The sequence below is a fragment of the Xenia sp. Carnegie-2017 genome, unplaced genomic scaffold, assembly GCF_021976095.1.
Source record: "Xenia sp. Carnegie-2017 unplaced genomic scaffold, XeniaSp_v1 HiC_scaffold_2, whole genome shotgun sequence".
In the NCBI taxonomy this organism is placed as follows: domain Eukaryota; kingdom Metazoa; phylum Cnidaria; class Anthozoa; order Malacalcyonacea; family Xeniidae; genus Xenia; species Xenia sp. Carnegie-2017.
In genome coordinates, this window is record NW_025813482.1 from 5,460,346 (window position 1) to 5,486,164 (window position 25,819).

The 25,819-nt window shown below is 32.6% G+C and overlaps 2 protein-coding genes and 2 long non-coding RNA genes across 6 annotated transcripts; 2 read left to right on the forward strand and 2 right to left on the reverse strand.

Moving 5' to 3' along the window:
- Nucleotides 1-1,035: 1,035 nt before the first annotated feature.
- Nucleotides 1,036-18,669, forward strand: LOC124440646 (serine/arginine repetitive matrix protein 2-like). Its single transcript, XM_046991053.1, has 16 exons — nucleotides 1,036-1,264; nucleotides 2,060-2,089; nucleotides 2,169-2,610; nucleotides 3,570-3,606; nucleotides 7,607-7,641; nucleotides 8,505-8,599; nucleotides 8,745-8,804; nucleotides 9,052-9,169; nucleotides 9,858-9,949; nucleotides 10,028-10,084; nucleotides 11,196-11,317; nucleotides 12,016-12,411; nucleotides 12,487-13,014; nucleotides 13,673-13,852; nucleotides 14,051-14,139; nucleotides 17,971-18,669. Exons 1-16 carry the CDS (start codon nucleotides 1,240-1,242, stop codon nucleotides 18,011-18,013), a joined length of 2,349 nt encoding a protein of 782 aa, XP_046847009.1. The 5' UTR covers nucleotides 1,036-1,239; the 3' UTR covers nucleotides 18,014-18,669.
- A 1,600-nt stretch (nucleotides 18,670-20,269) lies between these two features.
- LOC124440656 lies at nucleotides 20,270-21,188 on the reverse strand. The gene is made up of 3 exons (XR_006946711.1): nucleotides 21,104-21,188; nucleotides 20,951-21,033; nucleotides 20,270-20,804 (listed from the first exon to the last, which is right to left on the reverse strand). It is a non-coding gene; the product is annotated as an uncharacterized LOC124440656 (long non-coding RNA).
- Nucleotides 21,189-22,049: 861 nt separating this feature from the next.
- LOC124440658 lies at nucleotides 22,050-23,155 on the forward strand. Its single transcript, XR_006946713.1, has 2 exons — nucleotides 22,050-22,621; nucleotides 22,883-23,155. It is a non-coding gene; the product is annotated as an uncharacterized LOC124440658 (long non-coding RNA).
- On the reverse strand, nucleotides 22,515-25,391 carry LOC124440654 (tetratricopeptide repeat protein 4-like). Of its 3 annotated transcripts, XR_006946710.1 has the most exons (7): nucleotides 25,356-25,391; nucleotides 24,491-24,623; nucleotides 23,568-23,682; nucleotides 23,310-23,467; nucleotides 23,127-23,204; nucleotides 22,985-23,052; nucleotides 22,515-22,571 (listed from the first exon to the last, which is right to left on the reverse strand). XR_006946710.1 is itself a non-coding variant. In XM_046991066.1 (3 exons), exons 1-3 carry the CDS (start codon nucleotides 24,614-24,616, stop codon nucleotides 23,412-23,414), a joined length of 297 nt encoding a protein of 98 aa, XP_046847022.1. In that variant the 5' UTR covers nucleotides 24,617-24,717; the 3' UTR covers nucleotides 23,409-23,411. The 3 variants fall into 3 exon arrangements, 1 of the variants encoding a protein (XP_046847022.1); XR_006946709.1 differs by lacking the exon at nucleotides 25,356-25,391 and having other exon boundaries at nucleotides 24,491-24,717; XM_046991066.1 differs by lacking the exons at nucleotides 22,515-22,571; nucleotides 22,985-23,052; nucleotides 23,127-23,204; nucleotides 25,356-25,391 and having other exon boundaries at nucleotides 23,409-23,467; nucleotides 24,491-24,717.
- Between the last annotated feature and the right edge of the window lie 428 nt (nucleotides 25,392-25,819).

A 25,819-nucleotide genomic window follows, 5' to 3' on the forward strand; every position in this document is an offset into this window, starting at 1 on the left:
AGTACTATGTAGTCGTATTTATGCCAATGTGATAATCAGCACATTTGCAATAAGAATTTGTTTGAATTAAGTCATAAGAAAAAACAAAATATACGTTTATATTAAAAATAAAAAACCAAATTATATATATTACAAAAAAAACAAATATTATAAATTTATTTACTTCAAGGTTTATTGTGCAGTTATTAGTACTTTTTATACTGGGTTTGATTCCCTAAATTGTTCGGCGATGTGTCCTATTCTTTTCAAAAGTGGCAACGTCTTCTCCTATGAAATATCCAAAAGAAAGTTGTATGCTCACATCACTTTAATTGTGGAGTCAGCTTATTTCTTTTAAAAATATTATAATGCATGCAACTTGAAGTCTTGAACTATCAAGTCAGGTTGATGTTTTATCATTAGCTCTATCAAACTTACTTCTTTTCACACGATTAAACTTTATATAAAAAAGTATGTCATTGTTCACAAAAGAGATCTTATTTCATTTTTTGTGATTGCTTTTTCTGCATTCATTCGTTTTGTGGCCTTTGTGCCACAATTATAGCATATTCCTACATTAAAAAAAAACAATGGCTATTAGCAGCCTGGCATCAAAGGCAATTAGTACATGTATACTGCACCTTTAAATGTATTTTTTGCTTCGAAAGTACTTTCTATATATAAATAAATAGTTTCTTAGGTGCTGTTTGATTTGTTATGTGCATATTGTTTCCAGGTGAAAAGACTCGTGGTGAAAAGTGTCTTGAGAGAGCTGATGGGTATATATTATATATTAATGAGAACAGTATTGTACACAAAGCACTTTTTACCTTCTTTGTTTTTCTGGTTTTCAGAATTGGAACCACCTCAAATAGTAGTAGACTAAGAGTTTTAGCACATTTTAATGCATTGATATAATGTTTAATAATGCAAAAAACAGTCATTAAACAGTATAACCATTTTGGGCTAAATACACACTTGCATTTTGGACATCTTTATCTTCAATTCCCTGACCTGATTTGAATGCAAGTGAACTGTTTGAATGATTTGCAGTTTTCAATAAAAAACAAATTTTATAGACATTTGATACCAGAATGGATACCAGGTCCTTTGGCCGCCATTTCCCGACTCCGCTGTCCTTTATGTACAGTAGCTTCGTATTTTTTTAACAATCAACAATGAGTCGACGATAGTCAGTAGGTTTCATTTCGTTTCGTTTTATTTCTTCTGATGATTTTTTTACTTTTATAAATAAAGGAAATGGATTTCTCCGAAATTGCTGAGGGTAAGATAAATTCTTTAATTTTACACAATCATTGCAAATTGTAGAAAAATTGCCATTTTCCCGGAAGTATGTGCTTTTTGTATTTTCCAAGCAGGACAATGCTACCAAGCTGTAAACCAAAACATGTATCTTCAGTAGTCAGTAATCTCACATCTATAAATTTCAATTACTGTCATGATGCCATCCGTTCAAAACTGAGGTCGACTTTTTAATTCAAGGCGTTTGGCTTCTAAAACAATTAGCTGATGAGCTTAATCCACTTAAATTTATAAAATACAATTTTCAATTATTATTTTGATTAAAATTTATACTCAAGCATTTGAGGTGGACATTACTACTGATAGTATCACTTTATGTACTCACTATTTTGGCATTGTGATCATGTAATCAAGTGTATATTAAACTATGGGCACAAATATATTTCCATAATTTCATAATAGCACTATATATATCAGACATTTCAAGTGAACAATACTCTCACTTAAATAATATAAATATAACTTTAAATAGATAGCATAGTCATTCCTTGTACTGAAGATGGCATAAGCATGCCGAAACATTTACTTTAAAAAAACATTAGTTCACTTGAAATGCCTGACACAAATATATTGTATGTGAAACTTTTAAAAATGCAAAGAGCAGTTGACATCGTAAAATTTAAGTGCAACTGATAAACGCTGGTCAAGTTATAAACAATCTTTTTGCACAATTGTATGCAATGAAGATTTTTACCATCAAGTGTATTTTATAGAGAATTATTTTTCCATAAAAACTAATAATTATATTTACTTTTAGATGATATTTCAAGTTTGGGATTTGAATTTGGTATGTATTCACTGTTAAACTTTTAATGTGGTTTGAATAATTTGTGCATAACAACGATAACATTTTATGATGCATTTAGATAATGAAAATTCTCAAAAGCCAGCTGAAAATGCAGTTAGAGGAGGAAGAATGGCACCTAGAGGAATGCGACCAAGGAGTAGTCCTCCTGGTTTAATGGGACTTTTTCCACCATTTCCAGGATGGAGGCCTCCTTTTCATCCAAGATTTGGCCCTCGAGGACCATTTATGGAACGTCAATATTCTCCTCGAGGACAGTCATTTCGTTCTAGAGGGTCTTGGGATCATCCAGGGAAACGTATGATGGGACCATCTAGAACTAGTGGATCAAGACCTCAACATGGTAATCAATCTCGTCCCAAACATCGTTCCAATGCATCCAATTCTTCCACTACTACGGAGTCTTCCACATTGGTACAAAATGATGAAAATGAAGCCAGTGATGATCAAGCTGCTCAAGAAAAACAAGACAAAAAAAATGATTCTCAACATGGAACCTCCAGGTAAGATATCTCTCAGTAATTTACATTGATGCACATGTTTTCAAAAAGTTGAAAATAGTTTTCACAATTACTTATCTCAGAATAAGAAACAGAGTATTGTATGAAATTCTGTCAACTGTAGAATGTTTTTATTTGTGAATTGGCACCAACATTTTGTGTTGTGAAACTAATTTAATTTAAATTATCTGTATCCCCAGTAGGATTTTTACAGTTGTCGTAAAAAGTTTTGTGTTGTGAAACTAATTTAAGTTAAATTATCTGTATCACTAGTAGGATTTTTACAGTTGTCATTAAAAGTGTCTTGTAAATAAGTTCTTATGTTGAATTAAAAAGCAGTGAATAAGTTTTTGTGAAATATAGCTTTACACATCGAAAATTCAATACTTGTGAATGGTACTTCCTTGAACTACTTGGAAACCAAATTTGCAAATTACATGTTTTTTTCTACAAGATATATATGATTTTGCTATTGAATACTTCTGAATCTTATGTACATCAGTTCCTTTATGGTAGGTTGTGTTCTGTTTTAGCCATACAGCAAGTTCAAAATAAGACAAGTGGATGGCAAACTTTGTTTCTGTTTTGTCTTCAGTTTTTCATTTATTTAAAGTAAATAATAGAGCACTGTTTACCTAAGTCCTTGTTTTGCTTACACGATGCAACTTTATTCAAGTAAAATTCTTCAACTACATCTTCAATTCTTTAGAACTTACCTACTAACTTTTCATGCATAAAGCAAATCCTAAAAAGCAATTCAAACATTCCAATGAGCAAATAATACAAATTAGACCAGCTACTTTTTTTCATCACTGAAATAACAGATAGAAATTAAATTTTTGTAACTGACATGAACATGGATGCAGTACAGTATGTGTGTGTGTGTTTTTTTTTGTTTGTTTTGGGCTATCACAATAGCATTAAAATAATAATAACATGTATTTCTTATTGCTTTGATTTAGTACTGATTCAACTGCTGAAAAGAAAGACCTTAAGCTGGTATGTATATCATTCAGTTTTATCAAATTGATAGGCTCTGCACTTGCCGTATGTAATTATGACGACTGTATGTATGGTAACTCTATGGTAAACTATTTATATCTTCCTCTGAGCTGTTACAGCAAAGTCATGGAAACTTTGCATTATTGTGAGTAGGGGCAAAAATTCAAGTGATGACAAATAGTGCAAACTTCACCGGGGTGATCCAATATACATTCCCTCTATAATAGTGACATTGCATTATGAAAGTAGTGTTACCACAGTGGTGTTGACACGTAAACCGGCTATTTCATATACACTGAAGATGGCATAAGTTTGCCAAAACATGTCTGCAATAAATAGTTTAAAAAAGTTGTCATTTACGTTAAATGCAACATTCTTTATGTAACTAACACACTTTTCAATACATTCTTAATAACTAACAGCACTTTTCAATACATTCTTAATAACTAACAGCACTTTGCATACATTCTTAATAACTAACAGCACTTTTCAATACATTCTTAATAACTAACAGCACTTTTCAATACATTCTTAATAACTAACAGCACTTTTCAATACATTCTTAATAACTAACACCCTTTTTCAATGCATTTTTAATAACTAACAGCACTTTGCATACATTCTTAATAACCAACAGCACTTTGCATACATTCTTAATAACTAACAGCACTTTTCAATACATTCTTAATAACTAACAGCACTTTTCAATACATTCTTAATAACTAACACCCTTTTTCAATACATTCTTAATAATTTCGTAAAAGCACTATTGCTAATGCGAATTTAACGTAAACGACAACTTTTTTTAAATTTTTTATTGCAGACATGTTTCGGCAAACTTATGCCATCTTCAGTGCAGTGTAATGAATGAATATTTGAATGGAGTTAATTATAAAGAAATATGATACAAGACATGTGTATTGACAAAAGGAATGGAAGCGGGAGTTGTTTACAATTATGTAGTGATTAGAGATGTTAAATATTTACAAGTTAAAGATAGTATTGACATGCTGAATTTGTTTGTTAAGATTAGGCTTGAGTTCTTTGATGTACAGTGCTTCTTTTAGTTTTAAAGAAGAAGGAGTGTGGGCACTGTCAGGATTGTGAGTATTTAGATTTGCAGTGAGGTGATGAGAGGAGGTGTTTGAATATGTGAGAGTTTTTATCGGAAGTGGTATGCTCTTTAATCTATGTGGAGAGATGGCGGCTAGTTTCGCCAACGTAGCGAGAATTACATCCCCCACAAGAAAATTTGTAAACCACATTGGATTTTAAGACCAACGGGATGGGGTCTTTGAAGCAGAAGAAGTTTTTGATTTTAAAAGAAGAGAATACTAGTTTTATGTCTAAGTTTGTGCAGTAACGTCTGACCAAGTTATGTAGTTTTCGTTTTGTGATTTGTAAGTAGTGCCCAATGTAAGGTAGCTTGAAATAATGGATTTGGGGTTTGGCTTGTGTGTGGTCTTGTTCATTGTTAGTTGAGTTTGAGTTAGTGTCGTTGTTATATGTTTTTATTACTTGGTTTATGAAATGCAAGAGGTATGAGTTATGTTTTAGAATGTCGATAAATTCGTTTAGGTTGCGTTGATAGCCTGTCTGTGTGTTGTTGATTTTTCTAATGCGATGAAGAAGAGTTTTTATGAGTCCTGTCTTATAGGTTTGTCGAGTGAAGCTAAAAAAATTCAATAAAAGTCCGATGTACGTTTTCTTATAGAAAATTGATGTAGTTAAGGTTTTGGATTTAGAGTGCTTAGTTATAAGTACGTCTAGGAAAGGTACTTTCTTGTCTATATAAAATTTAATAAATAAATTTAATTTACTTTGGACAAAGAACAAGACAATGTTTGTATCATACGACATGTTTGTAGACATGTCTTGTATCATATTTCTTCATAATTAACTCCATTCAAATATTCATTCATTACACTGCACTGAAGATGGCATAAGTTTGCCGAAACATGTCTGCAATAAAAAGTTTAAAAAAAGTTGTCGTTTACGTTAAATGTAACATTCTTAATAACTAACAGCACTTTTCAATACATTCTTAATAACTAACAGCACTTTGCATACATTCTTAATAACTAACAGCACTTTTCAATACATTCTTAATAACTAACAGCACTTTTCAATACATTCTTAATAACTAACAGCACTTTTCAAACATTGTTAATAACTAACAGTACTTTCCAAACATTCTTAATAACTAACAGTACTTTCCAAACATTGTTAATAACTAACAGTACTTTTCAATACATTCTTAATAACTAACAGTACTTTCCAAACATTCTTAATAACTAACAGTACTTTCCAAACATTGTTAATAACTAACAGCACTTTTCAATACATTCTTAATAACTAACAGCACTTTTCAAACATTGTTAATAACTAACAGCACTTTTCAAACATTCTTAATAACTAACAGCACTTTCCACGCATTCGTAATTTTTAACAGCACTTTCCATACATTCTTAATAACTCACAGCACTTTTCAAACATTTTTAATAACTAACAGCACTTTCCATGCATTCTTAATAACTAACAGCACTTTTCAAACATTTTTAATAACTAACAGCACTTTTCATACATTCTTAATGACTAACAGCACTTTTCATACATTCTTAATAACTAACAGCACTTTCCATACATCCCATACATTGTCTCAATGACTCAATATTTGTTTCTGTGTTTTGTTTATATTTGAAATCAATTGCTCGCTCTCCGCTTTTCTACTTGAACTAACTAAAATAATTACATCGTTTAAATAATGCCTCCGCCATCCAGTAAAAGAGATTTTCAAACAATTTATATTCAAAACAGACTTGAGTGGTCATAACTCATAAAGCTGTCGTTACATCACATCAAAGTACATGCATACTCATTTTTTTGAATTTATACTTTACTAAATCGACATTGTGCTAGCTGTACATAGCTATATGTTGCAGCAACGGCTCTGATGTTGTCGCGCTTTGCTTGTATTAACATCCGGCAACAAAACATCAGCGTTTTATATCATATCTCCAGCTACGTAAGCCTTAAAACTGATGTATTCCATACAAAAATAAGCTTTTCAACCTGTTGTTTTGTCGCAGTTCTTTTAGTTTTAGTGTTTGTTTTCTAATCTCTGAAAGACACTTTGCATTATCCTTAGATCACTAGTGATTAGCTTTCATTTTAAAAACTTTGAAGTCTTGGTGTAAGAGAAGTACTAGAAAAACTCTTATAAACAAAAAAACAAACTTCGTAGCCGAAAAATTCCGTTTTCGGCTCATGCTTTCTGATACCCTGGGAATGGAAGGTTAATAGAGCGTCGCATGTTGACTTTGTTGCCATGCCTATAAACTCCGTCAGTTGGTCGAGTGAACTGCACATGATCCGACGATTTTCTAATAATTTATGACTGAGCGAGCTAGGTACTCCGAAATCGGTGCAAGTAGATCCAGGTGGTTGTTGCCATGACTATAGATGATTTTTCTGATATTTTTTGACCGAAGGAGGTAGTCATTCCTAGAGCAATGAAAGGATATCCAGTTGATATCCAGTTAAACTCAATTAGTTGGTATAGTGGACAGTGCAAGTATTCAGTCATATATTATTGAAATGATGTCTGTCTTCTTCAGCTTTTTTCAACAAATACATTTTCAAACTTGTAATCTTAATGACCGTTATCGGCTTTGCATTATCGTTAGTTCCCTAGTTTGTTATGTTTTATGTTAATGGTTTTGGGAACTTCATACGGCGTGGCTCATAAAAATGTTACTAGTTATAGCTATTAAGTTTAGCTGGCGTTTGAACGTGTGGTTCTCATACGTTCATGAGTAAACAAAACGTGCATGTTACAATTGGACATTTCTGTGGCGAAATATTTGGCACTTTAGAAACTATACTGAGTTAACAATAACATACATTTTGTTTATAATGTCTTTATTGATGACATGTTAAACATAGAATGGAACAAATTTGCACAAAGAGCAAGATAGTTTCGTTTCGTTTTTTGTAGGAAGATCTTGGGAGTGATGATGAAGAAAACGAAATGTAAGTTAAGAATGGCCATTTTTAGTGTCTAATTTAATACCTGTGCTATTTAGGGTAAAGTAGGAAAAGTAGCAATGGTGAAATTTGATCATAGGGGGGTGTATGTCTTCTAATATGAAAATCAGGGGTGGTTTATACTTGCAGTTGTATGCATGTAATTTTTAATAGACCAAACTGTGACAGTAACATTTTGTAGATGTGATTAAATAGCAAGAAAATCATAGAAATTACGTAGAAAAAAACTTTCTAAAAAAAATTCTTTATGATATATGTAATATTCTAAATCTTACTCTCAATCACCCTTTCGAAATGGTCTAACAAAGTATACACCAAACCTCTTTGGGTCTGGTTCTTTATTTAATAGTTCATTTCGACTCTTCTTTGTTGCTATCAAAGTTACTAGCATTTATAAACACTCGTGTTTATTAGCAGTTCAAAAGTTCTATGTCTCTTACACATGTTTAGTAACGATCTTGATCTTGACGATGCTGTTAGTATCCATGAAAGTTCTATGTCTCTTACACATGTTTAGTAACGATCTTGATCTTGACGATGCTGTTAGTATCCATGAAAGTTCTATGTCTCTTACATGTTTAGTAACGATCTTGATTTTGACGATGCTGTTAGTATCCATGAAAGTTCTATGTTTCTTACACATGTTTAGTAACGATCTTGATCTTGACGATGCTGTTAGTATCCATGAAAGTTCTATGTCTCTTACACATGTTTAGTAACGATCTTGATCTTGACGATGCTGTTAGTATCCATGAAAGTTCTATGTCTCTTACATGTTTAGTAACGATCTTGATCTTGACGATGCTGTTAGTATCCATGAAAGTTCTATGTCTCTTACACATGTTTAGTAACGATCTTGATCTTGACGATGCTGTTAGTATCCATGGTGATGAAGAATTTGATGTTGAAAAAGAGGAAAATGATGAAGAAGTTCTGTCGAAAGGTATTGTTTATTCGTATGTGCTAATTTCGTTGTCAAGAATAAATTTTATCAATTTAATGTTGGTGTGTATACAAAAATACCATCAATTTAGTGTATGATGGTATTTTTGTATCACACGTTGTTACATAACGTTTTGACTTGTTAGAATCGTTGAAAAAGAATGTCGATGTGAAAGGAAAAAATAAAACTGATAATAAAGATAATGGTGAGAACATTTGACCAACAATATTTTCCTTTTTTACCATATTGAAGTGCATATAAACCGTTCATAGGTGTTTCCAATTAGATACTAGATAACATATTGTGAACAAGCCTGTCAGAGGGTGTCTGATAATCCTATATTTTGTCATTCTTTCGTGAATTGTACTGTTGTAGGTACATGTATTAGACAAGTTGGTTGTAAACATTAAAGCATTCCTTTTCAAAAAAATTTGTACTCAATTTATGCATAGTTTCGCAAAGAGGGAAATTTGAAGCAAGAAAAACTTTCAATCATGGTAAAGGAAGAGGAGGTAGAGATTTTTCTCGTGGTAGGGGATCGAATCCTGGTCCTGGTTTAACACCTCCCAGGTAACATATAGCTACGCGTTTGTTGATATTTTTTCTCTCTATGATGTTTCATGGAAATAATTAGCAGTAGAATTATAAATAAATAAAAACTTCACAACAATAAAGTTTTCCACTTGGCGAGTTATATTGATGAATGCTACATGAATGAATTCAGAATCACTATCCAAAAGCCGAATTGCGATTGCCCTATTTTGATACGAGAATTTGGGCAATCTTCAAACTGCTTTATACTATGACTGTAACCAACGAATAATATTGCTGAACAATGAGTTAAACTAAATGATACTGCTTTTCAATACATCTATTTTTAAAGCACGAGTGATCTTATTCTTCACATGGCAGTTAGCAAATTAAACATTAAAGCATTCCTTGCTTTAATGTCGCGCTGCTGCCTTTAATTATTTGGGGCTCATCTATTGAGAATTTATTACGATATATCTCGGGAAGAATTTTCTTTTTGTGTTTTGTTTACGAATTATTTAAATAAATTATCGATCACCAATGAAGAGAACTCATGAAATTATGCGTTTTCTTTGGCGAGTAACTCTTTAGTAATTAAAAATTACAATTTCAAAGTTTGTATCTGTTTTTTGGTCGAATCTTATTGCGCCTTGTTTTGAAATTCTGTCAATTTTGTTGGTTTTAAAGCCATTGTAGTCATAAGACATTTAATGTGTTTCACTTTCAGGTTCCGTGGACCAATACATGATCTACGACCTCATTTTCTTGATGGTGGCCTTCGACCTTTTCCAGCAGGGAGACCCCTTCCTGGACCTCATGGTAAGTTTTGTCTCACCTGGCAGATTTCTCTAACTGCTCCGAATTTGCATCCATGTTAGTAATCTTTCTAATTTTCAGTTGGAAAGAACATTCATGTCAATCCTCGCTTTATGACTCCAAGACCTGGATTTGAAGGTAGTTGCATGTAAAAATTCAATTTTAACTGATTCATCTTGCCAAACTTAATGATGTACATGTCGGAGACGATGACTTACTAAAATTGCGTGTTGACTTGTAGTCAATTCATCCAGGCCGAGTTAAAACTTTCGCTTCCTTGCGGTAAATTTGAAAATAGAAGTTTGTAGTAAATCTCAAAAATTTTCTTTGTAATTATTTTTATTGATAACAAGATGATGTCTCATCTCAATTAAGAGTTGTCTTCCGTTCAACTAAATTCCTAAATTGTATTGATTACTTTACAGATTAGAGATTGCAACTGTATTTTCGGAAAATACGTGCAAAATACGAAACTAATTGCTGCGAGTAGCTTTGTGCAAAACTTATTGGCAGTGGTGCTGGACGTTTGTATTTAGATTTTTATGTGGCTTTGTTGACGTTAGCATTAGTAAGGGGCTTAGCGTTTTTTCTTGCTTTTTGTGTCAATAGTTGAAAACGTGAAATTTTCTTTATGTGTGTTTCATTGTGTCTTATTTGCGCGCCTGTCAGAGACTGAAAAACATAATAAAAATTTTTGTTGATATCTTTGATTGCTGATACATATGTTTGATTATATGCGGTGGTGGACACTTGGCGAAATATTGGCGGGGGGGGGGCAAAATGAGTTAAATGATAATCTGAAATGTTGCCGGAACAATGAGGCTCAAATATTTATTAAAATAAGTGAAGTTTAAATGAATAGATATTAATAAATGTTAATAAATTGTCATTTACCAGCTTTTGTCTGGTAAACTAAACTTGGACAAATTTCTTGATCGTTGGGTAAATAAAGAAGTCCCATTAGCCCCCCTTTAGCTAAATTACGTGCTTATTGTATTTATAATTTAAACCTCTGAAATAGAAATGTTCCTGTGTTTTTTCGTTTTTAATGAAATAGTTTGAAATGTTTTCTTTGAAAAAAACCCCCTCCCCCCCACTAGTGTCTGCCACTGATTATATGTTTATGCAACTACGTACAATAAACATTTATAAAGTCAAAACTTGCAGAGAAAGTTGAGAAACATGGTAAAATTCAGTTTTCATATCACTAAGAAACAGCACAAATGCTCATGAAAGGTTTACATTGTAGGTCCCCACTTACCATTTGCCCCTTCGTTTCCGCGACCTGGTCTGCCAGCCTTACCTGAGCTGCATATGAGAGGCTTACCACCCAGACCAGTTTTACCAACAAATCCTGAGTTACCATCAAGGGTGAGTTATCTAAAATTACAACATTGAAACATAGTGTTGTCTAAGGAATAGTGTTATTCAAGAAATAGTGTTCTCCAAAGAATGGTGTTTTCTAAGGAATAGTGTTGTCCAAGGAATAGTGCTATCTAAGGAATAGTGTTGTCCAAGGTATAGTGCTATCTAAGGAATAGTGTTGTCCAAGGTATAGTGTTATCCAAGGATAGTGCTGTCCAAGGTATAGTCCTGTCCAAGGAATAGTCCTGTCCAAGGTATAATGTTATCCAAGGATAGTGCTGTCCAAGGAATAGTGCTGTCCAAGGAATAGTGTTATCTAAGGAATAGTGTTGTCCAAAGAATATTGTTGTCCAAGGAATAGTGTTGTCCAAGGAATAGTGTTGTCCAAGGATTAGTGTTGTCCAAGGATAGTGCTGTCCAAGGAATAGTGTTGTCCAAGGAATAGTGTTATCTAAGGAATAGTGTTGTCCAAAGAATATTGTTGTCCAAGGAATAGTGTTGTCCAAGGAACAGTGTTGTCCAAGGAATAGTGTTGTCCAAGGATAGTGCTGTCAAAGGAATAGTGTTGTCCAAGGAATAGTGTTATCCAAGGAAAAGTGTTGTCCAAAGAATATTGCTATTCAAAGAACAGTGTTGTCTAACATCGTACAACTCGTCCTTTATCGATATCCACATTACGTTGCCTTTCACATTGTATCATTTAGTTTCTGGGTCCTCCGGCTCCTGGATCTATAAACGCAACTGTTCCAAGAATAATGCCTGATACGATTGTGGTTCGTAACTCGAATACTGGTTTACTACTTCCCTCTCAATTACCTTCTGGTGTGGCACCTGCGATGCCAATTGACCCCCATCATTCTTCTCTCCAAGCCTCATCTCATTTTTCTACGAGCGGCTCAGTGGATCGTTTGTATTTAAACCAAAGAATGACTGGGGAAAGAGCTGATCTTACGGCTTTGTATAATAACCATGCTTTCCTGTCCAGACCACAACAGTATCCCACAGCTTCTATTCATCAAGCATTATATAACATGCAGATGCAACAAATTCAACGAGAACAGTCGCTTCAACATGAATCTGCAGAAAGATCGTCGATCAAAGTAATGTGTTTTTCTAGTACGCAAATTTATTCCAAGTGTATAAAGGTTTTGATTCAGTAATTTTATTTTGTTTAGAAATCTCGGGAAAAAAAGAATCGAAAATATAGCGATGAAAGTGACTTCAGCAGTCGTTCAAGATCTCCGTCGTTCTCTGACTCTCGTTCTGAATCTCGCTCACATTCATCTTGGAGTCGTTCAAAGTCAAGATCTTTATCTGGGTCCTTATCACGCTCGTGGTCCAAGTCTGTTTCAAAATCTAGATCCAGATCGCCAGACCGTAGTCGAATACACGTTTCTCCAAAGCGTCAAGTTAGAATGCCCTTCCCTCAATCCAGACACTCAGAGAGATCAGAGAAAAGGAGCAAGGAGTCACGAAGAGTATCGAGAAAAGATAGGGACAGAAAGATTTCAAGAGTTGTTGAAGAGCATAGTCGGTCACCGCGCCCTAGACATAGTTCACGTGCTGAGAAAGGGCGTGGACAGCCACGAGGGAATAGGGTCAGGCGTAATACTTCGAGAGATAGACGTAATAAAGAGAGAAAAAATGAGAGACGAAGAAATAATGATGGTGAAAATAGAAAGCGTTCAAAGAACGACAGCAGGGTGAATAAATATATTTTTATTGATTTTTTTACCATTGCTGTAAATTCTATTTTACTATTATTATAAACACATTATGAAAAATGCATACCAGGTAGTAAAATCCCGCGTATAAGTACCTAGTTTTTTCAAGTTAGCCCAAACAGGATCTTATATACATAAATAGGGCTCATCGCGATATTAGGCTAAATAGGTTCTTAAAGATGTTTTTATTTTCTAAAGAGAAACTGAATTCTTCTTTGTCGGCGTAGGAAATCTTAATGTAGATTATTTCTAAATTGTTTTCAAAATTGCTTTATGTGCCGTGCCTTTTAGTACAGTATGAATGTCTGAATCTAACTTCTGTGCCATTTTCACTACTTTGTGTAGACTTTATTTTCTTTGAGTTGAATTTATTAGTTTCAACTTTAAGAGTGATAAAAATGAAATAGGGACCTGTTTTAAATCTTAGCCTAGACATGTTCTTATAGTAAGGGGGTGTAAATAAATTTTTTTAGACTAACAGGCTTTTAAAACCTTATTTTTTATATACGCAGGGTTTTATTGTAGGTTATATTCTTTGTTTATTTCAGCATTATTAATACATATGTGTGTATATAAACAAAGATTTCTATAATGAAGGTTTGGTTGATATTACTGTACATCCATTTTATCCATTTAGCTTTCTCTCAAGACCTCAGTCGATCGCAAGTCTAATACAGACGGTAAAGGCAAAAAAGTTGTTGCTACCAAATCAGGCATTTCCAGCAAACCTACAAATCGTATTGTGATTGGTTCTCTCCCTGATTCAATCACGCCATACAAACTGAAAGAATTGCTTGCTACTATAGGACCTATTGAGGTAAGGCCATTACATGGTATAAAAGTATCCTAACACGCCAATGAGAGGTTGTGATTTCATTATTTTTACAATGTTACCACTCGCTCGTAATCAATTGTATGCCTTATTTTTGGCTTGTGTAATGATATTAAATAAATACTTGTCGTCAACAAGTGGCCAGGTATAGTTATTTTTAAACAGTGCATTTTTGTTTTCTAGCAATTGAAAATGTCGACGACGAAGCATAAAGCATTGGTAACATTTGAAAAACATGAGCATGCTTTAGCTTGTAGACGAAAGTTTCACAGGTATGTGTTCATTTTATTTATTTTATTATGAAAGAAGTTCACTTCCTTATTGCGAAGTTCTGCGCCATCACTTTGTTGGGGAGGTTTCTGTTGGGGATAACGAGGGATAATTTAAGATAAAGAAAAGTAGTTTACGTTTACCTCGCGACTTGAAGTTTTGTTTTGATTTGAAATTGCCTCACCAAAGCAGGTTTGAATTTAAATATCTTCATAAAGGGATTTACATTTAAAGTAATGAAATTTAGGGATAAGTAAACGATGATTGAATAAGAAGAAAGTTAATGAAAAATCATTTAACCGCAATTAAATAGTGCTATATAATCAGGCAGGCTTGCCATAGGAGAATTTACAGGTATAAACAAGTTTTTTTTGGTAAATTTTGAAGAAACCAATATGAAAGGTACGTTAAATATGCTTTAATTCAAGAATGACCATATGTAATAATTGTAATATTTATAATTGTCAGACTGTATGCATGTTTTAACATTTGCAAAGAGGATATTGTTTTTTGTGTCAGATTGTATGATTAAAGAATTTGTAACTAAAGTTGACATTGTTTTTGTTATTTTTGTGTCAGATTGTATGTTTGCAAATGATATTGTGTTTGTTTGTTTTGTTCTGTCAGTGTTTTTGTTATTTTACTTCTAGCATTTTATCATTTTTGTGGTTCGTCTTTTGTCAAGTCGACGTCTCAAAAAATTTAATAGATAAGAGTTCAACAAGTTAGTTAATCGAGATCGGTCAGTCTCGCTCAATCAAAAAGCTCATGTGAGTTGTTTGATGAAAGTTCAGTTGTTGATTTGTTGAAGTTGATGTTACAACTTGTTTCAACAACTTACAATCCAAATGACATAACAGCTGATCTGATTGGTTGTTGTCTCAGCATGAGTTCGGGTCAATTTGGAATGACGCGTGCACAAGTGAAGAATACTCACAGGATTAATGCATAAATTTTTCTTTGTACAATGTGAAAAATTTAATCTTGTGCAATTTATTCTAAATTCGTAGTTGAAGTGAAGCTTGGTTACTTTAAGAGAAGTATATACTGTCAAAGTTTCTGTGATCTCTTTATAAGACTAGCATATGTAAATATATGATCTAACATTGCTATTTGTTCATGGAAACGTTAAAATATTTCAATTCAATTTGATTGAAAGAGAGCAGTGCTAAAACTTAAGTATAAATTTTTCAGTATGATCGTAGAAACTTTGAGAGTCTAAACTGAGTCTTCTACTTCGGTTTGCAAGAAGTTTTAGTTTCGGTTGTTACCTGTAACTGAATTGTTTTGATTAATGGTAGTGTTTTGTTTGTTTTGTGGTTCGCACTGTAATTCACTTCGTTCTATATCTAGTGAGGCATATGAAGTAATGTCATTATGTTATAGTATTTGTAAGTGATTAGTAAGTGAATTTGTAAGTGAATTTTGTTTTGAGATCTATTGTTTTAATTTTTAGTAGATTTTTTTGATTTGCAACTAAACGATGACATTCACTTACAATTACTAATTACCAAATTTTCACTGCATTTATTTGCCCCTGCGATATCTGTTGGTTATTAATTGGATCTTTAGATTTTGAAATTCAAGTTAATGTTTTTCACATTTCGTCATGTGTTTTTGTGTGTTGATCATTCATTGTAACTTTGTGTAAACTCTTTAAAAATTTCTTAGACGTAGTTATAACTTAATTAAAATTCTATAGACTTAAATGTCTGTGTTTTCTGTTAAACGATTGACTGTATTCTCTTTAACGGAGTAAATTTATTATTGGGTTAAAAGTCATCGAATTGCTATAAGACAATCTTGAAACATTTGTCACTTGTATGATTGCTAAACAGTATGTTTTAATACAATTATACTGAAAAAATTCTAAACCTCGCAGCAAATTCTTTGCTATATTTTGCATAGGCTCTTTAAAGTTTGCTGAATAGATGTAGCATAAAACTTTTTCACCTCGACTTGTGGAAACGTTTTGTAGTTGTTCATTTGACAAATGTTGTAAAGCTTTGTTCTTTCTTAATTGTCTCACAAACTTTCAAAAACTTCGGACATCCGACAGGTCGATGAAATCTAGGAAGTGACTTTGTTTCAAGTTTGTCCTAGGCTATTGTACTCTGTTCTTGAATGTGTGGGGGATCGAGTCTCAAACATTTTGTATTTTATTACGACATTGTTTCTCGTAATTATAAAATCTTTCATCATTCTCGTTTGTGAGTTTCAGGATATGTGAAAAGTTGTACGAAAAGCAAATAAAGCAATTTGTTTGACTGGAAGAGGCGTCTGTAGGGTCTATAAGTAGCACTAAATTACCATAGTTAAGATATAAATTTTTCCTTAGCTATTTAATGGAAATCCGAAGTCCTATAAAACAACTCTAAAATAGTTACACATCTGTTTTCGGACGTGACATTGAAATTTTTCCGAGAAACGTCACATTTCGGGAATTTATACACAACTAACAAATTAAGGCTGGAGTGAAAGGAACATGTCAGATGTCAAAGTACATTAAAAATGTCTTAATACCGTGATTAGTGGTTCAAAGATGATTTTTTATTCAGGTTTAGTTGACTGAAACATACATGCTTGAAAAGTAAACTTTTCAAGAACTTTTCTGTCCATTTACATATAATATCTGTTTGAAAGTTCATCGTACGTCACTACTTATCTCACGTACGTCACTACTTATCTCACTTTGAACGACCAATCACAGGTGTAAGATAAAAACTATAAAAATAAGCAATTTATTTGTTATGCAAACATAAGCATTTTCTTTTCTGTCCTAGTTAGCTACAATAAAATTTAGCAAATTTCTGTTGGGGAGCGAAGGGTTGCTTGGAATGCACTGTTTATATTTGTGAACTCTATATTCATCGTGTGTGTAATGTAGATTTATTTTTTGTATTGATTGTATGTATAATATATGGTTTGATTCGACATACAGGCATGTATTTATATATGCTTGAAAACTGCATTTAAATGTGGAAATACTCTGCCTTAATGTTAATTGTTTCTCGCGTTCTATTGATCCATAAATTTATGAAATCAAAAATAGAGTTCACCAATATAGAATACATGAAAGCCTTGGCTGTAGTCTAAACCTTAAAAATAACATGAATAGTAATTTTAATGATAAAGCAAGCATTTATTATAAACGCTCATTTACTCATTTTTCTACTTGCTTTATCCTCGATAGAAAGTTATATTTTTAAATAATTCCCTTAACTGTTGTAGTTAAAAGAAAGAGATCGATTGAATGGATCGGGCTGAAATTTTCTACAGATAGACGGGTAGTTTTTCTGAGATTTTTAGCTTTAATTTTTATATGATATTTTGCTCGTATAAATATATTGACTGTATTTTTCATTGAAGATAAATCTATTTTGTCAAAATTTCAGCCCAGGTTCTGTTTTGAAAATATTACATTTAGCATTTACTACAATGATATTCCTCTTAGGCACGTTCAATTGAGCCAAGACAGTGGAGGATCACTGTTTATATGATAAAACAGCATTTCAAGTATACATTGTCATTTCCATTAATATAGATTAATTACTTTAACACTTTCAATGGTAAAAAGCAAAAACTATAGCCAGCTGTATGTGTTTTATTAACCATAGGTTAACCAAGAGTGTTTTGTAACACCACTACAACGTATATCTGCATTTCTGTCTCCACGTTGTGAAGATAAAACTTGAATTCTTTACCTATACGATCATTTTTTCAATTAACTTGCCCGTGCAAAGAGGAATATGATTGTATTGAATACTGTTTTATACATATACATTGCGTTTTATCTGGATCATAAGATTTGTATCCATTTAATTTTCAAACAGAGCCAAAGTGGAGGACAGTCAGATCACAGTGGATTTTCTTTAGGCTTTCTTTTACCAATATTATAAATGAGTGAGAATTTCCTCAAGTGTGGCTCAAGTCATGTAGGGTTGTATAGAGAAAGTTTCTGTGGTTTTTGATGGTGTTGTAGTGATTGATGATGAAGCATCAACTATTTAAAGAAACAAAATGGCCTATTTGGATCCTAAATGGACCACTGCACACTCAGACAAAGGAGTTGATTTTCTTCGGTTTCATGGCTTCTTAAAACCACAAGAACTTCGGCTTCAACCCAACTTTTCAAATAGTAAATTTAAATTGTTTTTGTGATAGCATTCGAGTAATAGCATTGTGTTTTTGAAACAGACGACATGAACGCGCTCATTTCTTGATCATATTTTAAATTTAAAGTTGAACGTGCATGATATCATAGTGTTTCCGCTTACTTTGTAATTAAAATCACAAGCATTTCACTTATATTGCCACTCTTATGGATAAAAAACACTTCTATAGTGATATTTCTATTCTTCAAAGGGCTCCACTTTCCTTTAAAATGATATTCAATTAGAAATAATGTATGGTGAACCTTGTTAATACCAAAAAAGGTGTAGAAAATTTATGATAAATTGAATATATGATCTGTAAGAAATTAATTCTTTATAAAATCACGCTTCATTCTAATTATAGAATGTACAGTTAAACATGAAATACATTTATTAAGGCCAGTTTCAAACGTCAAACTTAAACATGAACTGAATGCATTTAAAAGAAACGATAATAAGGAATTTTATCTCATATCCTTTTGTCTTTAAATATGTGAAGTACGACGTTTGAAACGGGTCTAATTAACAATGCATGCATAAGTTTGAAAGTTACAATTATGAAAGTTGTTCCTTGCAAGCAATGATAACTGATGGAACGAGGAAGCACTATGAACATGGATGCTGAAATAGATGATTTGCGTACAGATTCGTCTGTTCACTGATTTTGAGAACTGGCAATCTATAGAAATAGCTAGTAAAACAAGCATAGTTTTTTTTTCTTAAACTAGTCAAAATGTTTTAAATCTTTGTCTCTTTATTAAGTGTCACAAATTCTAGCAGTTTCATTCAACTTTCCTCTCACAACATATTTTAACCAACTCAATTTGACTTTATAGACTTTTTGGGCCGTAGAAGGCCATGCACTAACGGGAAAAAAAGATTTTAAATTATTTCTCAGTTTTAAAAGTAACCAAAACTGCATCAGAGTTTCTTTAGCTAAAGCCGGAGTCAATATTTTCCACGCCGCAAAACTCCACCCTCGCGGTTTCTCTTCGTTTTGAATTATCATATCAAATCGTGAAAGCATACCGTATTTCCTCTGATATACGCCCAGAGTCTATTAAACGCCGCCTTTAATTAGAAACAATTTTCAAGTTTCAACAAAACGCTCTCCTCTCTATGAAAAGCGGCGTTTTCTTGGAAAATTTGCAGGGTAATAAGAACATGTAAAACTTTAACCAAACTTGAACCCCATCGTCCACAATCCAGTTCCGTTTTTTGAAGTCGAAATGTCGCAGAGTTTAATCTCCATGATTAATTCTTTACGTAAAGTTGTGACAAGTCTCAGTTTTCAGTAGACGCAGCCTTTACATGCTTACCTAAATTTCTTCACACGTAAATGAACGCGCCCACAGCGTGTGTATTGGTGGAAATGCGGTATGATTATTTGTTTTATGTTATAGTTTTACAGCTAATCATTAAACTTCAGGTTCGCTCTGAAGGTTATTAATGTCACCCAATTGGACAGGTTAACCATGCATGCTTGCTTGGATGGAATCCTGGCTGTTTTGCTCTGTTATTGGGATTTACATTAAAATAAACTTTTCCTTGATTACTTGTTTATTTACTAAATACGGGATAAATGAAGCTTCTTAAAAATCTCGACACGATTATATTATCTTGTGGAAGGTCTGGTATTCTCGAGTATATTTCCAAGTTTCCAATTTAATGATATAAAAAGCAAACTCATGCAGCAACTATAGATAGCTATAAAAGCAGGGTTCGAAAGCAGGGTTCGATACACACTGAACATTTATAGGTCGATGCTCTAGCGTTGAGGAAGATTGTATTGAATGCTTTCTTATAGAGTTAATAGTTTGATTCTTCAATGTTTTGTTTTACCTACCGTATCCTTTAAATAGGCTAAGCATGTACGTACGATATAAAATAAACGACTGTAGCCATGTTTTCGTTACTTGATCATAAATCAGCGACTTTCTATTCTCGATCTTTATACTCAAAATATTCCAGACATTTGTAAAACCTATTAAACCTTATTTCATTGAAATTAAAATATGCATATACTGATACAAACATGTACAAAACATTGTTTCAGATTACGTAAACGCTCACGAAGCGCTTATTTTACATTTAAGTACTATGGTAAATTTTGTTTATTTGTTTTGAGTGCTTTTATTAGCTATTTTCATTTGGTACTGTGTCATTCATGTAATTATTCGCTGGATAGTGAAATAAAGGTAACCCAATTTAGTTTGCTGTCATTGTATTCTTGTAAACGTCTTAATCTTGTTGAAAACTGTGATTTTAACCTTTAAACAGTAAAATTTTTCGATTCAGTTTCATTTTGTTATTGTTGCCAATTGGCAACTGTACTTAAGAAGGTTAAAATCATCAATTATTCCACAGTCAATATCATATTGAGAGACTCCAGTGAGTTAAAATCATTTTCCATCATTTAAAATCATCCTCTGTATTTCTCTTTGAATGCTTCTATAAAGGATGAACCCTTGACCATGATAATAAATGACGGTATTCCTCCATATACCACATATCTGAAAAAGAAAAGCAAAGGTCTATTTAATATTTATTTCACAGTATTTGTAATTTATTGAACCTAATTTGACATTCAATTCGTGATTTGCATATTGCGTTTTGTAAACCAAAGACATTCATTGATTTATTTTCTTGTGGTATTTACCTTTGATGAGACAGAGCTTGAGCGAGAGTGGTGGTTTGTTTTACAAAAATTAACGAATTCCTTTCTACATCTTCAAAATACACCTAAAAATAAAGCAGACTAAACTTCACCTGAACTAAATCCAAAAAGTAACTGTTACGTTTTATTTCTTACCTCAAGTTTTGGCAGTTGATACGTTCTATGAATGTCCCAGGGAACTTGGACTTCCGGAAGAAACATAATTTGCAAATGGTCACAAAATCTAAGTATAACAAAGTTTAAACCCTGAGCAAAGACGATTCAATGAAATACTAACCCAAGTAATAATTTTCCGAAGTGAGTTATCTTTCTTAAACTAAAAACACTTGCCTATGATTTTCATTGAAAGCTTCAATAAAATCTGTTTGCCCATATTCTGGATAAATAAACAATACAGGCCAGTGTAGAACTTGATTTTCATCGAGTCTTACTTGAACATTTCCGGGAACGTTGTTGCTAAAGACTGACAATTGCTTTTATCTGTGTTTTCATCATTTTCATCGTCTTTATCACCAGGATTAAGCATCATCACACCACGAGACTATACATAAAATATTTCCTCAGTTTCTTATGCAACGAGTTGTTTAGCTTTTTTCCTAATACTTAGGAAGAAAGCGAAGGCAAAGCTGATGTTTAAATTATTAAAAAATGCGGGACCAAATTCACTAACTAGATTGTATACCTATAGAAATGACATCTCTGATTACAATTTACGTGTTACAAGTTGTCTGAATGAACCTATGCCTAGTAGTAACTCCTTGAGGAAAAGCTTTTCGTATGATGGAGGTTCTGTTTCGAATTCAATTCCAGCAGAAATCAGAAATAGCAACAGCGTGTCACTTTTTCAAAAGAAACTTGCTGCTTACGTTTTATGATTTGGTTTAACATGTAACTAATTGAATAAACTAAACTCTGTAAATATTTTAACTTATCTTTCTCTTCTATGGTAATTTTATTTCTAAGTAAATAATGTAATCGCTTTGAACAAAAGCACGCCCCTCGTGGAAATCAACCCCAGTTGACGAGGCCAGCGTGTCAAAATAAAGATTTTCATTCATTCATTCATTCATTCATTTAATGAAACTTACTACTTGGTAGTTCTCATTTGTCTAAAACTTGAAAATTAGAAATCCAAAACTAATACAGATGAGATCTGAACAAAACACTCAAAACCTCAAGCAACGTTGGAACAGCCTTTTTAGAGACTGAATAACTATCTACTTCATACAACTCTATTAGCAACAGTTCAGAAACAATGTTAGACCAATGTATGTACTGAAATATGAGCGCTAATTTATGTAATGAGCGAATTATGGCATTTCAGTTGAACTGTACTGACATCAAAGGCTCGTACATTTCTACGTACATCATTAACGTGTATAAACAAACCATGATTATTTCAACGAGTTCTTTGTTGTTTTATTAATTTCTTTATCTTTCGCCTTTTTCCTTCGTTCATTTCTTTCTTTTTCTTTCTAAACAGAATTAAGATATCCTAAAATTGAGAGCAACAGATGCAACCGGCTATTGACTAGTGTCAACTCACTAGTTTCAGTTTTGCCTTTTTTTGAAGATCTTTGAAAGTGTTTGAATTAGGATCATACTTATTTTCGTCAAGGGATTTGAAAAAACAACGATGTCAATGTTTAAGGGGTAAGATGATATTTCATGCAAAGATTTCTTTTTCTTTTTTAAACATAGACTATTTATTTTTAAACCATATTAGTTGTACACTTTAAACCCTGCAGAGCCAACATTTGCAGCCTTGGGCACCGTCGATTTTTAACCTTGTACGTAGTTGTACACCCTTCACTTCAAGCTTTGTACACCATACATTTTAATTTAAACCATGTCAACCCTTCATTTCAAACTTTGTACACCATCCATTTTAAACCATGTCCACCCTTCATTTAGGCCTTGTACACCATACGTTTCAAACTTTGTAAGATCTTAAAGTTCCAACTGTGCAAAATGGCAGCTTAAAGATGAAGTGGAAAACTAAACACGAAAGGATACAGTCAGTCCTTCCTGGAACCATGTTATTGCCTCATCATATTTTTCTAGCTCCATACAAGCACAACCTCCTGGTTCAAATTATACAGGAATTTTTGTAAATATATTGTAAATGAGATAGTAAACAAATGTCATGGTATCATACCACGAAATATAGCTTTAATATAACAAGGATCTATGTTCATTGTTTCTTTTGCATCATTTAATGACGATCGATAATTTCCTAAAATATTTCACTCGTATATTTCATTAAAATGGTAGAAATTAGGACTGGTACACATAGGTGTTTCATATATATTATGAGGAAGACCACAAACATTTTTTTTACCTATTTTAAAGTGTGCATTTGCTCTGTTTGTATATAAATTTGATATCAAATTTTATCAGTACAGTTCACTTGGATTCCCTCACTGTACAGTTTGATAGATTTTTATAGTTTCCTTTTTATATTCCACATTCCGTCTTCTTTATATGACAATGCTTTTGCTAAAAATTATATCAATCAATTAGACAATACATAATTTCAAATAATACTTATCTGTTATGCATAACACCAGTGAAAAGTTGTTCAATTTTACACTCTTACCATATGGACTATCTTCCTCAAATTTAATTGCTTGCATTGCAGCCAAAGCTGGTGCTTTATCTGGATTAATTTCATCAGGGCTTTTCGTCATGAACAGTGGAACATTTTCCAATTCCTAAACATTTTGAAGTTGTGTGTTTAATTTATCAGATGATATTGCATCAACTACTGCTGTCAAAAAAATTACACATAATTAAGCCTGGATCATAAACTAAACACTTTTGTTGAGGGTACACACATCCCCCTAAAAACTAAGGGCTTTAAATGTTCTGGGACCACCCTTCATAATGTCTTGATTTGATGGAAAAGTTAAATTGTTTTACAAAACCTTAAGGTGTCTCATATCCAGTTATCTTTGAGCTTTTGCTATTTGCATGAGCACTTTGATCAGTTTAATATTTATCTTTCGCATATTTTGCAAATTTTCAAAAGTTTTGGAAAATATGGTTTTCAGACACAAGAAGAGCTTGGAAAATAACAAATGTAAAAAATCAATGAACTGGGTATGTGGAACTATTAGATAATGTGCATATGTTTATAAGCGTTTTTATCACCAAAAGAATTTTAGGATTCTTGCTAGCAGTGGTCATATTTTAAAAATATTTCTTTTTTCAGAAACATCTCAAAAACAGATGGTGAATTTTTACCTTAATTTTAGGTGAATCAGAATACATTAAAAATAACATTTAAAATTCAAAATACTTCATAAACAATGCTATTGGTAAAACTTTGGCTTCAACATAATCTTTAAAAATTTTTCACAAACAGAACAGAACTATTACTACACTATGGTATCTTGAGTTTAAAATAACGCGATAAAAACGACGTTTCGATAATTTTTCGTGCAAATATGCATAAAGAAAAGTTGAATTGCAATTTTTTTCACATTTTCCTCAAATGTTGAAAAGTAAAAAACTGCTCACTTCTTCCCAATTGTCTTCACTCAATGGATGCTCATATCTATAATTCTGATTTTTCTCAATAACTTTGTCAATGTAGTTATTCAAATCATTGTCGAGTTTGACAGCCATAGACTCCTGTTCTTCCATAAAAATACTAAAATGAAATAATGAATAAAATACAAATAGAGGAGGAATCTTGATCTTTGAAAATAACTCTCACCAATGAGTATTTTCTACTAGCATTACTTCATGTAGTACAAAATGTTAAGTTTCAAAATATCCATATCATAGTTTCTGAAAGCCATCATCAGAGAATATATATAATATATTAATCCTGAGGATTAGGATTAATATATTATATATATTTTCTCATGTCATCAAGATTTAAGGACTGGTGAGTGGTGAGCACGAATAATTTTAGAAATTTGTCCCGGAACGCCTGATTTCACCCAACTTTGGAAGTTTATAGCACTCCCCCCTGTTACTTGATAGCACCTACTATCATGTAATATCATTTATAAACTATTATTATATCATATTATAATTTCATATTTTTATATTTTAACTTTAAAATGCATTTTGCAATGTCATTACTAATTAGGACATAATCTGGAAGCTTGCTTGCATGCGCTAGAAGCTTGCTTACATGCGTAAACACATATTTTAGAACCGCAACCGCATTTGTTGTTATTGTGGTTAAATTATATCTTGCTGTAACATACTATATTGCGTACGGGATGTAGTTCACAAAACCACAATACTTCCCATTAGATATTATATATATACAGGGGCGGATCTAGAGTATGTCAAATCCGTCGCGCGACTGATGTTTGAAATTCAAAAATTACCTATTCATATTAATTAAAAATTCATTAATTATTCTTACTTGAATATCGCATTTACTTCGTGATGAAAATCCAGCTTTATTTATTATTGAAAACTAATGACAAATCAATGAATATCTCCTTGGTAACCAGATCAGTTGAATTTTAATTGACCTGGAACAGTGAACTCCATATATATATATCTGGAATGATAACCACAATACATTTTATAGATATAAAATTGAAGCCAAAGTCCTAGTCTCTTGCGCGGTTTGTACGTCAGTTCCAGTCCTTCAAAGTCGAATATTCACGCGGTTTGAACGTCAGTTTCATTCCCCTGAGTGCCAAACATACACGGCCAATATAAATTTGAATACAAATTGCAAAAGCATAAACATATAAACAACATCACGACAAACAACACACGAGGCCAACTCTTCGCAAAAGGTTATTTTTTACAGCTGAAACTTTACTACAGTGAGTTCGTTTTAACTTACAACTTGTAACGAGGAAAAGCCAACTGAAA